Source organism: Pelodiscus sinensis, chromosome 3, assembly GCF_049634645.1.
Source record: "Pelodiscus sinensis isolate JC-2024 chromosome 3, ASM4963464v1, whole genome shotgun sequence".
Lineage (NCBI taxonomy): Eukaryota > Metazoa > Chordata > Testudines > Trionychidae > Pelodiscus > Pelodiscus sinensis.
Window position 1 is genome coordinate 50,682,984 of NC_134713.1, and position 13,726 is coordinate 50,696,709.

At 37.0% G+C, this 13,726-nt stretch overlaps 1 protein-coding gene across 4 annotated transcripts in view; it reads left to right on the plus strand.

The window, feature by feature from the left end:
• The window catches only part of ADGRB3 (adhesion G protein-coupled receptor B3), a 632,976-nt gene that overhangs the window by 264,851 nt on the left and 354,399 nt on the right, over positions 1 to 13,726 (plus strand). For all 4 annotated transcript variants that reach the window (XM_075923697.1, XM_075923698.1, XM_014575580.3 and 1 more), the window contains 3 exons: positions 2,039 to 2,203; positions 5,736 to 5,900; positions 6,883 to 7,047. In XM_075923697.1, the coding sequence (XP_075779812.1) occupies positions 2,039 to 2,203; positions 5,736 to 5,900; positions 6,883 to 7,047 (495 nt within the window). The remainder of the gene's footprint in view (positions 1 to 2,038; positions 2,204 to 5,735; positions 5,901 to 6,882; positions 7,048 to 13,726) is intronic.

Genomic DNA, 13,726 nt, shown 5'->3' on the forward strand with positions numbered 1-13,726 from the left:
CACCTCTGCAAGTACAGGTAATACTAGCTCCCATTGGCTGGGAATGGTGTTCCACCGTCAACAGGAGGTGCAGGTAAATATGACAGTGTAGGAGCCTGGATCTGGCCCACAGGCTGGTATTTGCCCATCTGACTTACATTTCTTATCAGAAATGGTCTTCTCTGAAGTTATCTTCAAAATGTTCCAATTCAATCTATCGTCTAAAAAGACAACTTACTGTCTTCCTAAGAGAATGAAATTCTGGCTCTCCATGTATAGAATTCCCATTGAAAATGCATATCATTTCATGATTATGTCCCCCAGGTCAAATCCAGAGTTTATTCCACTGAAAGTCACCTGGTGGTGGAACTTTGCTTTTGCTGGTGGAGCTTTTGCTGCACAAGAACACAAAGAATTTGCCTATGGCTGCGTCTAGACTGGCATGATTTTGCGCAAATACTTTTAATGGAAATGTTTTTCTGTTAAAAGTATTTGCACAAAATCTTGCCAGTCTAGACGCACCCTAAGGGTGTGCAGGGATGTGCAACTCCCTGACAGAAAGAGGTTCTTTATGGGCAATGCTCAATGGAAAGTAGGACAAAAAAAAGAATCTGTCCCAGCTGAACATCAGCTTCATGTAATGGATGTGTTAGGGCTGTAGCATGCCACTCCATCTCTCCAGACACTCCTAGCCTTTTAAGGCGTATTCCCTGCAGAGACAACTGAGGTGTCTGAACACCAAGTTTGCTGTTCAGGATGGGTGGTAGGGCCTTTAATTTTGTCCTTAATATTCTTAGATTTACTAGAATATAACTGAAACATTCTTTGCAAGATTTCTCTTTTTAAAGAGGTTATTGCCCTGGAATTAAAGCTTTACATAATTGTGTTAATTATTTTTAATACATTGTTTAAATCTGACTCCAATTCTTCTTGAAAAGAAAATGCAATATAAGGATACAGTATGGTCTATGTTAGTTTTTTCTACACTGAAATGAACAGAGAAGAAGGCTTGCTATAACATTCCTTATTTGTTTTGTGAAGTCATTGTTTATATAAAATATTTATGTGTATGTGTTTATATCATATTATAATCTCAGAAAGTAACTTAGCTGTTCTGGTCCACAGATGTAGGGAGACAATTCCATGCATATTGTCATATAAGGAAATAATGCAAAACCGAGGTTAACCTGAAGATAAACATTAGGACAATACCCTGTCATGATTTCATTGAAATAAATTATACTTGCAAGATAAAGCCCTTAATGTACCAGAGTCAGGCTTTGTCTACACTGCAGCGATATTTCGAGATACCAAAGGTATCCCAAAATAGCTATTCCATATCTTTTGAGCACACCCATTATTTCAAGATATAATGGGCTCGCTATTCCAATGTCCCTGTAAACTTCATTCTGTGAGGAATAAGGGACATTTCAGAATAGCTATATATTTCAAAATAAGTGCTGTGTAGACCGTGCCAAAATTTCAAAATAAGCTATTTCAAAATAACATCAAAATAACATATGCAATTTGCATAGCTCAAATTGTGTATCTTATTTTGACCTATCGTGCAGTGTAGATGCACCCTTGAGAGTATGAGAAATTACAAACCTAGGTCTGCTTTCAGAGAAGACTAGTGATTTTGGTTTTCTCAACTTTGTGCCCATCTTGAAACACCCAAAATTGATCTGATATATTTTTTTGCTGACTACCTGTTCACAGAAACTGAGACCCCTTTACAATATTTCTAACTTGGCACCTAAAATCACTAGTCACTTTAATGTAGCCCATATTACTTACAATTAAACTAAAGAAAAAATATATTGAGATTAGACTAATTCATAATAGATTAATTAAAATTTTCCAAAGTTCAAGGCAGTATATGGAGAATAAGACCTTATTGCAGTCAACTGAATTTTTAATGCTAATATTTATAGGCTAATGCTGCAAACTTGTGAAAGCTGTTTTTCCCCCTGATGTTGGCAAAATTGTCCCTTTTATGATATTGTTGCATTTATTTTGAATCTTCTATATTACTGGTGTCCTGTTTGCTTTGTTACAGTACATGGAGTTTGGGAGGAGTGGTCACCTTGGAGTTTGTGTTCATTCACATGTGGTCGAGGCCAAAGAACAAGAACTAGGTCATGTATACCTCCGCAGTACGGGGGAAGATCATGTGATGGACCCGAAACACAACATAAACCTTGCAATATTGCTCTTTGCCCTGGTGAGCTTATATAGTAACTATTTGTTCAATTAGAGTAATTTAGTGTAGCTTATTTGTGATTTGCATTATAATGTATCATGCACTTGAATATTTCGTGAGCAAATTTTATCAGGATTACACCGATGGTGTTAGATGCTATACAGATATATAGGAAGAGAAGTTTTACAAAAAATTTACAATGTAATCTCATCCTATATTGGGATGTGTTATCAACCCCTCTTTATCCATGTGGAATCCCACTGATTTCAAACAGATGGGGTTAGATTCTGTGCCTGGGGAGTTTGGGAGGAGGATCCCAATACAGGAGAGATACCTAACAAGACAACCAATATACCAAAGGCAGGGAAAAGGAGAAACATTACAGATGTTACTGTTATGTATATTTTAAATATACTTTGCTAGGTGAGCTTAATAATAATTCATAAATAGGAGACTAAATTATTCTAATCATTTATACTAGTTTATTCACTTGTGCAAAAGGAGGACCAGTACATATTTATGCACCATTTTAATGCCATTGAGACTTAAGTGCTTAAATTGTATAAAAGCATTAAATTGGTCCTTCACAATAAGGTGTGTGTCACTGATTGAGATGGAAAATAACTGACTTTAATACAAGCTGCTTTCGTCATGCAGTTTTAAATGTCTGTTGAACAACTGTGATTATTTTAATTAGTATTTTTACTCTTTACATCTGTAAATGAATTTTCAAAATTATCTAAATAATTCCATGAGATTTCATTCTCTCTTACGCTTTTTCTAAATCAGTTTAAAACATTAGGGCCTTCAGCTTAATAGAACTATTAAAGGGAAATGGAGTCACTGTCATGCATACAGTTCAGGTCATGAGCTTTGAGTGGCAGAGAGTGCAACATTGCTGCTCTTAGATAAATTTGCTGTACAGACATGATTAATTGAATCCAGACATTGAGAAAGGTTTCGTGACTAGCGTGAGACTAGTAGCAATATCACATCTATGTCCATACATGGAAACTTCTCTTCAAAAGGCACTGATGTCTGCATTAGGCTTATTGATGTTGAAAATTCAAGAGATGGTATACATCAGCTTCCTTTGTCAGCAACAGAACCTGTGACCTGATAACTAGGAGTCAACAGATCTCTTTTATGCTCTGACCTCATTTTGTAATTTTCATTCATGGGAATTTCCTGAGACAAGACAAATGGAAAATCATTTATTTTGGTTTTCTTCAGCACAACCAAATGTTATGGATACAGCCGTTTCATCATTTGTTTGAAATATTTGATTTTCAGGCCACCATATTTTGGTAGTGAAAATGGAAATTTATTTGCAAATTTAAAAAGAAAGAAAGAAAGAAAATTGTGAAGAAAACATTGTGTTGTCACCAATGTTCCCTCTAACTCTTTCCTTCCACAAGTGGAATAACTTGTTATGTGTATGTGCAAATGTGCTACACCAATAGAAACACATGCTTCTGGCTGTGGTGTCTATGAATGCTCAGCTAACCTCTCCTGGCTGGCAATTTAAGCACACAGCTTACAGGGAATATTGGTTGCTGCTCAGACAATGATAACTTTTGTGACTGTAGCTTTCACAAATGCACAAGACAGAAATCAAAGTCTGGGGCATCAGGAGAATTAGAACATTAGATTCTCTGAGGACCCGACCTGTGACAAGTTCAATCGTTAGTGCCACTGTAACAAATTGGATTTATTTAATTGTGTTCAGTTTTTTCACACATTCAGTTTCTGATCACTTGGGTATTTGGAAGAGCTTATTGGAAGACACACAAGCGCTCACTGCCATTGTAAATGTTGCATGCCTACATCACCATTTTAAAAAAACCAGAACAATTTGTGTAGGAGCAATGCTACCTTAACACATTTACATGGCCCTCCAGAAAAATACACAAAATCATATACGAACCTTAGCTGAAACTGAGGAGCTGAAGAATGCCAAATAGAAGTAGAAAAGATGCTACTAGAGTGTGAACTTCACCGCTATGCTGGGAGAAAGCACAAGGAATGTACCTCTTCCTTCAACACAAAACACTTAAACTGTCATAATGTTTATGTTGGTTCCAAGTAGTGCATAGGATTTTTGCAGTCTCTCTGTTCAGCTGTGAATTTCACCCACAGCAATTACATGCTGTATAATTTGCCTTTCCTGAGATAACAATGTAAAATTTAAAAGTGGCGACTGGTTATAAGTTAAAGTCTTAAACAGTAATCATAAAGTTCTTGAATGATATTCAGTGCCACAGTCTGAATCAACATGCCTGGCTCTCCACATAGCTATTTGATGGTGCATCAGAAGGTGAGTTTACAGTCATGTGTTTCTATTTGTCCTAGGTTAAGAGGAGCAAATGAAGGAGGTACACCACCAAATACAAAGGATAGGGGCCTGACCTGTATGGGGCTCAGTAGCTTCTATTCTCATGGATTTCAAGGGGGTTCAGTTTCACTCAAAATCTGTAATTTATCATCATTATTTCACCTGCCTGCCATAAATAATAGTGTTAGGCATGAATGAGTAACAATAAAGAGAGACACATTAAAATGTAGTTCCCATCATTTTTCCTTTATGCATAAGGCCTTATAATAAATGAATAAAAACAGTTTCCATGCCTGCAGAGGCTTCAGTTTTCTGCTGAATAGGTTGTCAGGCTCTAGGACTGGACAGAGACTGTCCATAGAAGTGATACAGTGCCTTTCTGTTAAAAGAACTCTGAAAATAAAACTTTACCAAAAAAATAGAGAAAGTCCTACTTTACAAAACTATTCACAAGTGATAGCTGATAGATTTGTAATTATTTTTACTTTGAGGTCCTGGGAAAACTGTGGTGTCTCAGATGCCTCTACATGACTGACTGACAAAGGTTGACTTTTAGTCTCTCTCTTTTTTTTTTATTCATTGTGGAGAGAAGTACAGCTATATTTTGTTTTAACTTAGTGATTGGATTTTCAGTAATTTTGTTCAAGAATTCTGCTTTCTCTAACTGTTGGGACCACAGACCGCTAAAGCACTGTGTTACCATCCCAGCACTGCATTATTTGTGTAATTTCTCTATCTCAGAGAAGGGAAATGCCGATTCTTGCAGTTAGGATGAGCAGTAAAAGTTACTGATTTTCAGTTATGCTGTTTTTAAGTGTAAGTGTACTTATAAGGCCAACTTTTCAAAGAATAATAATAGGTAAATAACCATCTATTGCCAGCTAAATTTGTGATTTCATATCAGGTAATGGTGTGCACAAAGAGTAATTCCTGTTTGTGTTTTGATTGGTGTAGTGACTGCGTGTACATTTAGTCAAATCACCAACTTTGCAATTGTTATCCAGTGTATCAGAGATAGATTGTACCAAAACAAACAAACAAATGAAACAATAATAAATTGAACTGCAAACAAAGAAAAGACCAACAATGTAACTATCATTGTTGTAAAAAGTTGGAAGTGATGCTTTCAGAGGATACTGATTCAGATAAAACATTATTCTACTCTTGCATAGATTGGAAGATAATGTTGGCGCTTATGCTTTTTTTGTGTTGTGGTAGTTGATGGGCAGTGGCAAGAGTGGAGTGCATGGAGTCAGTGCTCAGTGACCTGTTCTAATGGCACCCAGCAGAGAAGTCGACAGTGCACTGCAGCTGCTCATGGAGGTTCTGAATGCAGAGGTCCTTGGGCTGAAAGCAGGGAGTGCCATAACCAAGAATGTACAGGTAAGTAGGATCCTCTCTGCTAAAATAATTCACGTAGAAAATTTCAGAATGGTGCAAAACTCATGCCATTCATTTGTGGTTAAAAAGTGATGTAAGGGCCCCATTTTGGTGGCCTGCATCATTTAAGTTCTAATTCTGCATTGTATGGGTTGACCCTGTGCCTGTCTGGATCCTATAGACAGCCCTCAGGCTCATGCACTGATTTAGTTCCAGAATTAGGGCCTATATCCTGACTCTCACAAAAAGCCTGTTGAGGACAGTGGGACTGTGTGAGTAACGTGAAAACACTGGTCTCTGAAAAACTGACATTCCAATTTGTTAGTGTTATTAGTACTTCTTTAAAAACAATTATGTTTAGAAATAAAAAGTTGAGGACTAGAAAACAATGTATTTCAAGAAACAAATTAAATTTTATATGAAGAAACTAATTCTCACTTTCACTCAGCTCTGGCACTGCAAACTGGCATCAAAATGTGAGTAAATTATAATCACATTTAATTTAAAGGCCGCTTTACACTGCTAGAGCATGTAAAATCTGGCTTTAAATAACATATGAGGGATGCTTTTTAATTTTAAAGCATTTTATTGTGCTATGCATTCCATAGATATGTACACAATAACAAAATACAGTAAGTACAGAGAAAAGAAAAAATACAAAGGTGACAATATCCATGTTCAGGCTTCAAGAGCAGTAACTTAACTCAAAGTCAAAGTCAGAGATTTTTTTTTTAAACTTGAGATGTGATGCAGCGAGGTCTGATTTTGCAAAGGGCAACCCACAATCCTTAGTTAGGAATAAACAGAAGAAACCTAATTCTCAGAGATGGCAAGTGGTTACGTCTACCACTGACTTCACTTTTATTCACATGCATGAAAAATGTTAGAGGCCTCTATACAGTGAACAAATTTGAAATTTCTGGCCTTAATAATTTCTTAGCCATGCAGTTTGTTACAATTCGAATAATGTCATTCCTCCAAACAGCTAATGGTCAATGGAACCAATGGGGTCACTGGAGTGGATGTTCCAAGTCATGCGATGGTGGCTGGGAAAGGCGAATAAGGATTTGTCAAGGTGCAGCTGTGACAGGGCAACAATGTGAAGGAACTGGTGAAGAGATCAGACGATGCAGTGAACAGAGATGCCCAGGTGAGAAGCAAATATCAATACTATTATTTTATGTAATTCAGTGGCTCAGTGACAGAAATCATTATATTTGAGATAGAATAAATATATAAAAAGCAATTCTTCTTAAAAGGTTCTACCATGCCTTTGACCCAGATAAGCAATTGCTATTTCTGTCAATGACTGTAGATGCTGTATAGCCCAATGGGTGCTCAAAGCATGAAACAATTTTTAAATAAAATTACAATAAAAAAATTGAAGCTCTCGGAAAAGCATTTCATTATCTAAGTCCAACTTCATTATCTTGTGAGGATAATGTAGAAAACATCCCTGACTATACAGCTTCTGAGAAAATTATGGCTCTTTTGTATGGAGATATATATCTACCTCATAGAACTGGAAGGGACCTTGAGAGGTTATTGAGTCCAGTTGCCTGCCCTCATGGCAGGACCACATACCATCCTGAGACAGATTTGCCCAAGATACATAAACAGCCACCATAAGGATTGAACTCACAACCCTGCATTAAGCAGGCTAATGCTCAACCCACGCAGCTATCCCTATGGGTCTGTCTACTACATGTTTTGTAAATCATGGAATCAGCCTTCTCATTTTATCCTCTATACAAAAGACCTCTATGTCATGCATCTGGGGCAACCAAAAGGAATGAAGATAAGGGGGGGGGGAAGGAGAATGAACCCTAATGTAATGTATAGACTGAAAGAATATTGTATGTGAACAATGACTCATAAAAAGCAAGGAGTTAAAATGAAAAGTCATATATATTTCCAGTTTCACAATACTGCATTTCTTTGCAGTACATTTTGTGTTATCCTGCCCACAGACTTAAGTTTTTCTGAGTGACACTTAAGAATAAATTTGGGCTCCTAATAAAGTGATGGCTAAGCAAAAGCAGTTGGTGAATACTGTATTTATTTGTGTTGAAACATTGACCTGAAGCAGAATAATCATTATTAGACTAACACAAATAGGGGCTAGGTGTTATACTGATTTTATGTGCTAATCCTTCATGCTGAGAGTCTTTTGTTCTAAATTCTGAATAGGGCAATGAAGCAGTTTCACTAACCTCTGAAAAATTCCTTTTCATCTTTCACGGCTTGCATTCTAGTCTCTTAAAAGATAGCACTTGAATGGTAGGGCCCATGCAGGTCAGGATTTGGGGAGCTTACAAGTCTAGAATCTATGTTCTCAAACCCATATATTCATAAGCAGCAAAATCTGTCCCCTGACACTAATCCAATCCCCAAGAACTGAACTCAAAATATTAAGGTAAAACTATGAGCTATAGCAACATGCTCCAAGAGCAACAAAGGAGTAACTGTAGTTACAAATCTTTATATTTCAGAGTAATTAATTGCATGTAAACAATTTTTTCAGTGTATCATTTCAATATAATCTACATTACTTGAAAAAGAATAAAAACTAACTATCTGTGTAGGAATAATACAGAAATAAAAATTTTGGCACAAATTGTATTTTTTCCATACTAATGCTGCACAGTACAGTACTCTAAAACAGGATTAATGTGAATCATCGGAATAAGCAGACATTCAGATAAACCAGTCTTGACCTACTAAATATTCTTTAAATCATTTGTATTTGTGGAGTTAGAGGTAAAACCATACTGCTGCAATCCAATTTTCAAAGGTTGCCACCTGCTGTTAATAAAATATTTTACAAATGCATTTACAAGTCAAATGCACTTAGACCATTATGTGCTGTTCACTAAATTTGTTTACTGATTTGATTCATACGACACCACAATCAGCTTGCTAACAGGAATTGTCATAACATACATTCTTTATCCAATGATAATTATTATGCCGGAAATTATACATACATGTTAGAAGTTAAAATGAAAATTTTGACTTAACTCTTTTGAGGAAAAGTTACTCTTCATTTCAAGTATAGCTAAAATTTAAGCAAAGTACTGTGTGTGTGTGTGTGTGTGTAAAAACAACACTTTACAAAAATAAAAGTTAAGTGCTCATTGTGAGAATGACTCTACACTTACCTGGCTCTTTTTCCCTTCAGACATTTTGAAATGCACATTGAAAAAGTTGCCAAGATCCTGAAGTATTCATCATCCTAATTTATCGGTTTTCTTGATTTACTTTTATTTCATAGTCTGGAAACATTATTCAGAAAAACAGCACCAAAATATTTGCATCTAATTAGTCTCTCTTTTTATGATAAGGGATTATCAAGCATCTGACAGATGGAAAATGTCTGATTGGTCAGTTATTGTCATTAGTTTTATGGCAGTGTAACAGCCAGATCCTCCACTTTTGTATATAGTTTTAACCAGTTTACACAAGCTAAGGATCTGAGAAGAGAGGGAAGAACAGCAGAGCAACAGTAAAGTGGCAGCCAATTCCCTAAGGATCTTTATGCAGATTTGCAGCCACATGATTGAACCAATTCAACAAGAAGGGCCCTTCAAATGAGCCCACCATCCGGGTTCCCTTTTAGCTGCATGGCCGCACAGCCCCACTTCTGCTTAATCAGCCCCAGGTAGTCAGGGGTTCAGGGCTCCACACACGGAGCTTCCTGGCTGGGCAGGGCTGATTAAGCAGCTGCAGGGCTATGCTGCTGCGCAAGTTGGAGGGAACCTTGTCCACCATTGCCATTGGGAGTGAGAGGGTAGGTCAAAACCTTCACTATTACCCAATGCCTTTGTCATGAGAAGCGGTGGGAAGGGGGACACCTCTCCACCATGCTGGCCAGGCTTATATGGATGCCTCATCTCCCAGTCCAGTAAAAGTTCCTTTCCTGCACATCAAGCATGGATGAATAATATCTCGATATTTTGTTAACACATTTCAGAAGCGAGTCTTTGGTCAGGTAATAACAAAATATCCTCCAGGTCATAAGAGCCCATTTTCAAATGATCTTTATAAATAATGAATCTTCCATAAATTTGCCTTGAAAACTATAATTCCCTTTTTTATGATATCTTATGTTCAGCCAGTTTTGGGGGAAGGGAGGTTTAAGTTATAGTTAACTTAACTAGTTAGTTAAGTTTAGTTCATCTTGTTAGAGGATAGCTTACTGGATCAGGACTCTGGATACTTGGGTTCTAGTCTAAGCTCTATCACTGATCTGCTGTGTGATCTTAGGCAAGTCATATCAGCTCTATGTACCCTGTTTTCCCTTCCCACACTTTGTCTGTTTTGCCTATTTAGATTGTAAATTCTTTGAAGTAAGAAATTACGGCATGTGTGTAAAGCACCTAGCACAATGGGGCTGCAATTTTGACTAGTGCCTTTTGATGTTGCTATAAAACTACTCTTAAAATAATAATGAACCAAAGTATACCACTGTCAATATGATCAGAAGAATAAAAATGGATAAAATTATAAATAGGTAAGCTTGGGTTCTAGTTCTTGACTTTAATGATCCACAAATGGTTTTAAGTCATCCAAATTTAGAAATGAAGATACAGGACTTGATCAACTTCCACTGAAGTCAGCAGGCAAAATTCCAAACCAAGTTTGAAGGTGATGCAAAGTATCAATACATAAATAAGTGTAGATTCACATTAGTTTTGAAAAAAGACTTTGGATATTCACAAAAAAACCAATACCACAGTAAACTGTTATAATAATTTCTACTGTACCATGTAAAATATTGAACAGCGTTTGTAGAATACTTTGAAAATTATATTATATAGTTACAAAAATAATTGCTGGATAAGCAACACTTGTAAAACTCATGTAATTAGTAGATCTGGTTGGGAATTTCATGAAGATTTTTTTTCTATTAAACAGAATTGTTTTGATAAAAAAAGATGTTGGGAAGATTTCTCAGATCCAGGATAGACTTTCAGGTCAAGAAGAGAGATCCGCCCACTCCAAAATACAAACAGGCTGGTGGCTAAGGCATTGCCTGATTTAGAGGAGGGAACATAAAAACAACATAATAGGTCATATCTATGGTCCATCTAGCCCGGATGCTTCAGAAGCAATGAACACAATGGGGCAATTTTCCTCTGTTGTCCAGTTCCAGATTTTGACAGTCACAGATTAAAAGGCACAAAGAACATCTGGTTGTGTCTCTGCCCGTCATGGTTTATAGCCTTTGATGGACTTTTTGTCCATGAATTACTCTAATTCTCTTCTGCACCCAGTGGTAGTTTTAGCTTTCACAACATCCCCTAACAAACAATTCCAGTACATTTGTGCCAATGTGGGATCAGGAAATGAACGTATTGTCTTCAAAGAGGCCATCTAAAAAATGTTTTTTCATGGGGTTTGCTATCAGTGCAAATTTCCTGAACACAATATTTGTCCCATTTTAATTAATTTCTGACCAATACATCTCACAAAAGGGAAAAATTGTAAACACATTTGAAGGCATTAGATCTGGAACGTAAATGGGAGCAAACATGCAGAATATGAATGTTGCCAGTATGTGCTTTTTCAAGCACAGAATTGTGTTCTGAATGCTAGAGAAGTATGTGAATGATTTTCACTATTTCATTTCAATTGTGAATTAATGTTACACATTCTGAGATGCTATCAAAATGTGTAGAGAATCATTCACATACTTTCATGGCATTCCATATTAAGAAGCACCAATGGTATTTTTATTTCAGTATATTCAGTTTGTAGTCTTATTTGCTAACGTTTTGTTAATTTATATTGCGCTCACTAGGCATGAAAGAACTCATATTCATCTTAGAGGAACAACACACATAGGCTACATCTAAACTACACCCCTCTGTTGGCAGAGGGATGTAAATGAAGTGCTACGAAAGTGCAAATGAAGCCGGGATTTTAATATCCTGCCTTTCCTTTGCATAATCATGTAATGGCGCTCTTTCAAAAAAGCACTGTTTCGGAATTGAAACCATAGTCTAGATGCAGTTTGAAAATGGGGCGCTTTTTTGAAAGATCCTGTAAACCTCATTTTTTGAGGCTTACAGGATCTTTTGAAAAAGTGCCACATTTTTGAAAGAACCATGTCTAGACTGTGGTTTCAATTTCAAAATAACTCTTTTTCAAAAGAGCACCATTATATGATTATGCAAATGAAGCATGGAATATTTAAATCCTGGCTTCATTTCCACTTTCCAAATGCTTCATTTATATCCCTCTGCCAACAGAGGTGTATAGTCTAGACACACCCATAGATTCTTATTCCAGTAAACTTCAGAACATTATTAACAAAATAATACTTAGGACTCAATGGAACTCAAACTGATCAGTCACTGTTTTAGTTAATTTTAAAGGAAGGGCTTATTAAAATGTAGGATTAAAAGTTATCCCTGATTAAATAATGTAGATACTAGTTTATATGTAACTCCCATGCCTTAATTACAGTTTTTAAAAGTAAATCGGAAAAAGATATGCAATTTGCATACCACAAATTGTGTTTCTTTTTCCTATTTAACATTGCAGTGTAGATCTAGCCTTAGTTAGAGATACTTCATACTAATGCAAATGCTATTTCTTCCTCCTGCCCCCTCTCTGGGTGTCTGTCAAAGGACATGCTGGTCCTACAGCATGTCCTGCAGGATAATACGTCTTTGCTGAGGCCTGTCTCACTTTTCTCTTTACTCAGTCTCCCTGAAAAAGTCCATACTGGAGAGATATTCAACACATCTACTCTTCTGGGGTTCATTTCATTAAAACATGCACAAAGTATTTTAAAAGAAAACTCAAACTTACAAAGTCTTCATCCTAGATTCAGCTGGGTGCATTCACCTACATCCAAAGCTGTGCACATTCCCTATCCTGGGTCTGTTTTTCTGTTCACCTCATGCCTGGAGTGCAGCCATCTCCAGAAGCCATTCCAGCTGTTACCTTCCTCCTTCTGACACAGGGCCCTGCACGCAACTCCTTACTTCCTTTGGTGTCTTCTGGGATCTCCCAATCACAGACACTGTGGTAAAGCTCAGTTGCCATCCCTCAAGTCCTATTGGGCAGCCAGTAATGAGTTCAAGTGCCCTGGACCTTGTTTTCTTTTAGAGGACAGTGCCCAATTAGCAACTGAACTTCCAGCTAGAAATATGAGGCTGGCTCCTGAGAGAACATAAATGCATGCCACAGACCTGTGCTTCAGCAAGCACCCTCTGCAGAAGGACCTAGAAGTATTTTATGGGTTGCGGCAGCTATGAATATCCCACCTGCTGAACATCCACAGTATTTGGTGGAAAGAAAACAGCAGCCCCAGAGTGCCCTAAATGGAAGAATTTTCCCTCCTCCATCTCCACAATTCCCATTGTGACCCACTTTCTTTCTGAGATTATGTGCAGGAAGCAAAATTTGTCCTGTAAGGGAATAATTTAAGGGAAGGACATAATGTGCAATACAAATGGTTTGCTTAATTTGCCCCGATGACTTAATCTCCTTGATCCTGGTTTATGGTCCTGTGTCTCTGCCTTAGATTAGAAAGAGATTGTTATTTTCTCTGAAAATACCACGCACTCGCTAATGTATAGCAATAAACTAGTCAAAAGATTATATTGATTGGCCATGTTAACAAATATTTTTAAATTACAGTAATAATAACATATAACATGCAAACAGAACAATACAAATTCAATCCCACATGTAACCCACAAGGTGACATGGAAGGTCACTGTGATTGTCAACCTCTGACAGCCTTCTAAGATTGGAATTACAGTAATCAACCCCTAGGGGGTTGATTTAGTGGGTCTTGTGAAGACACAACCTGC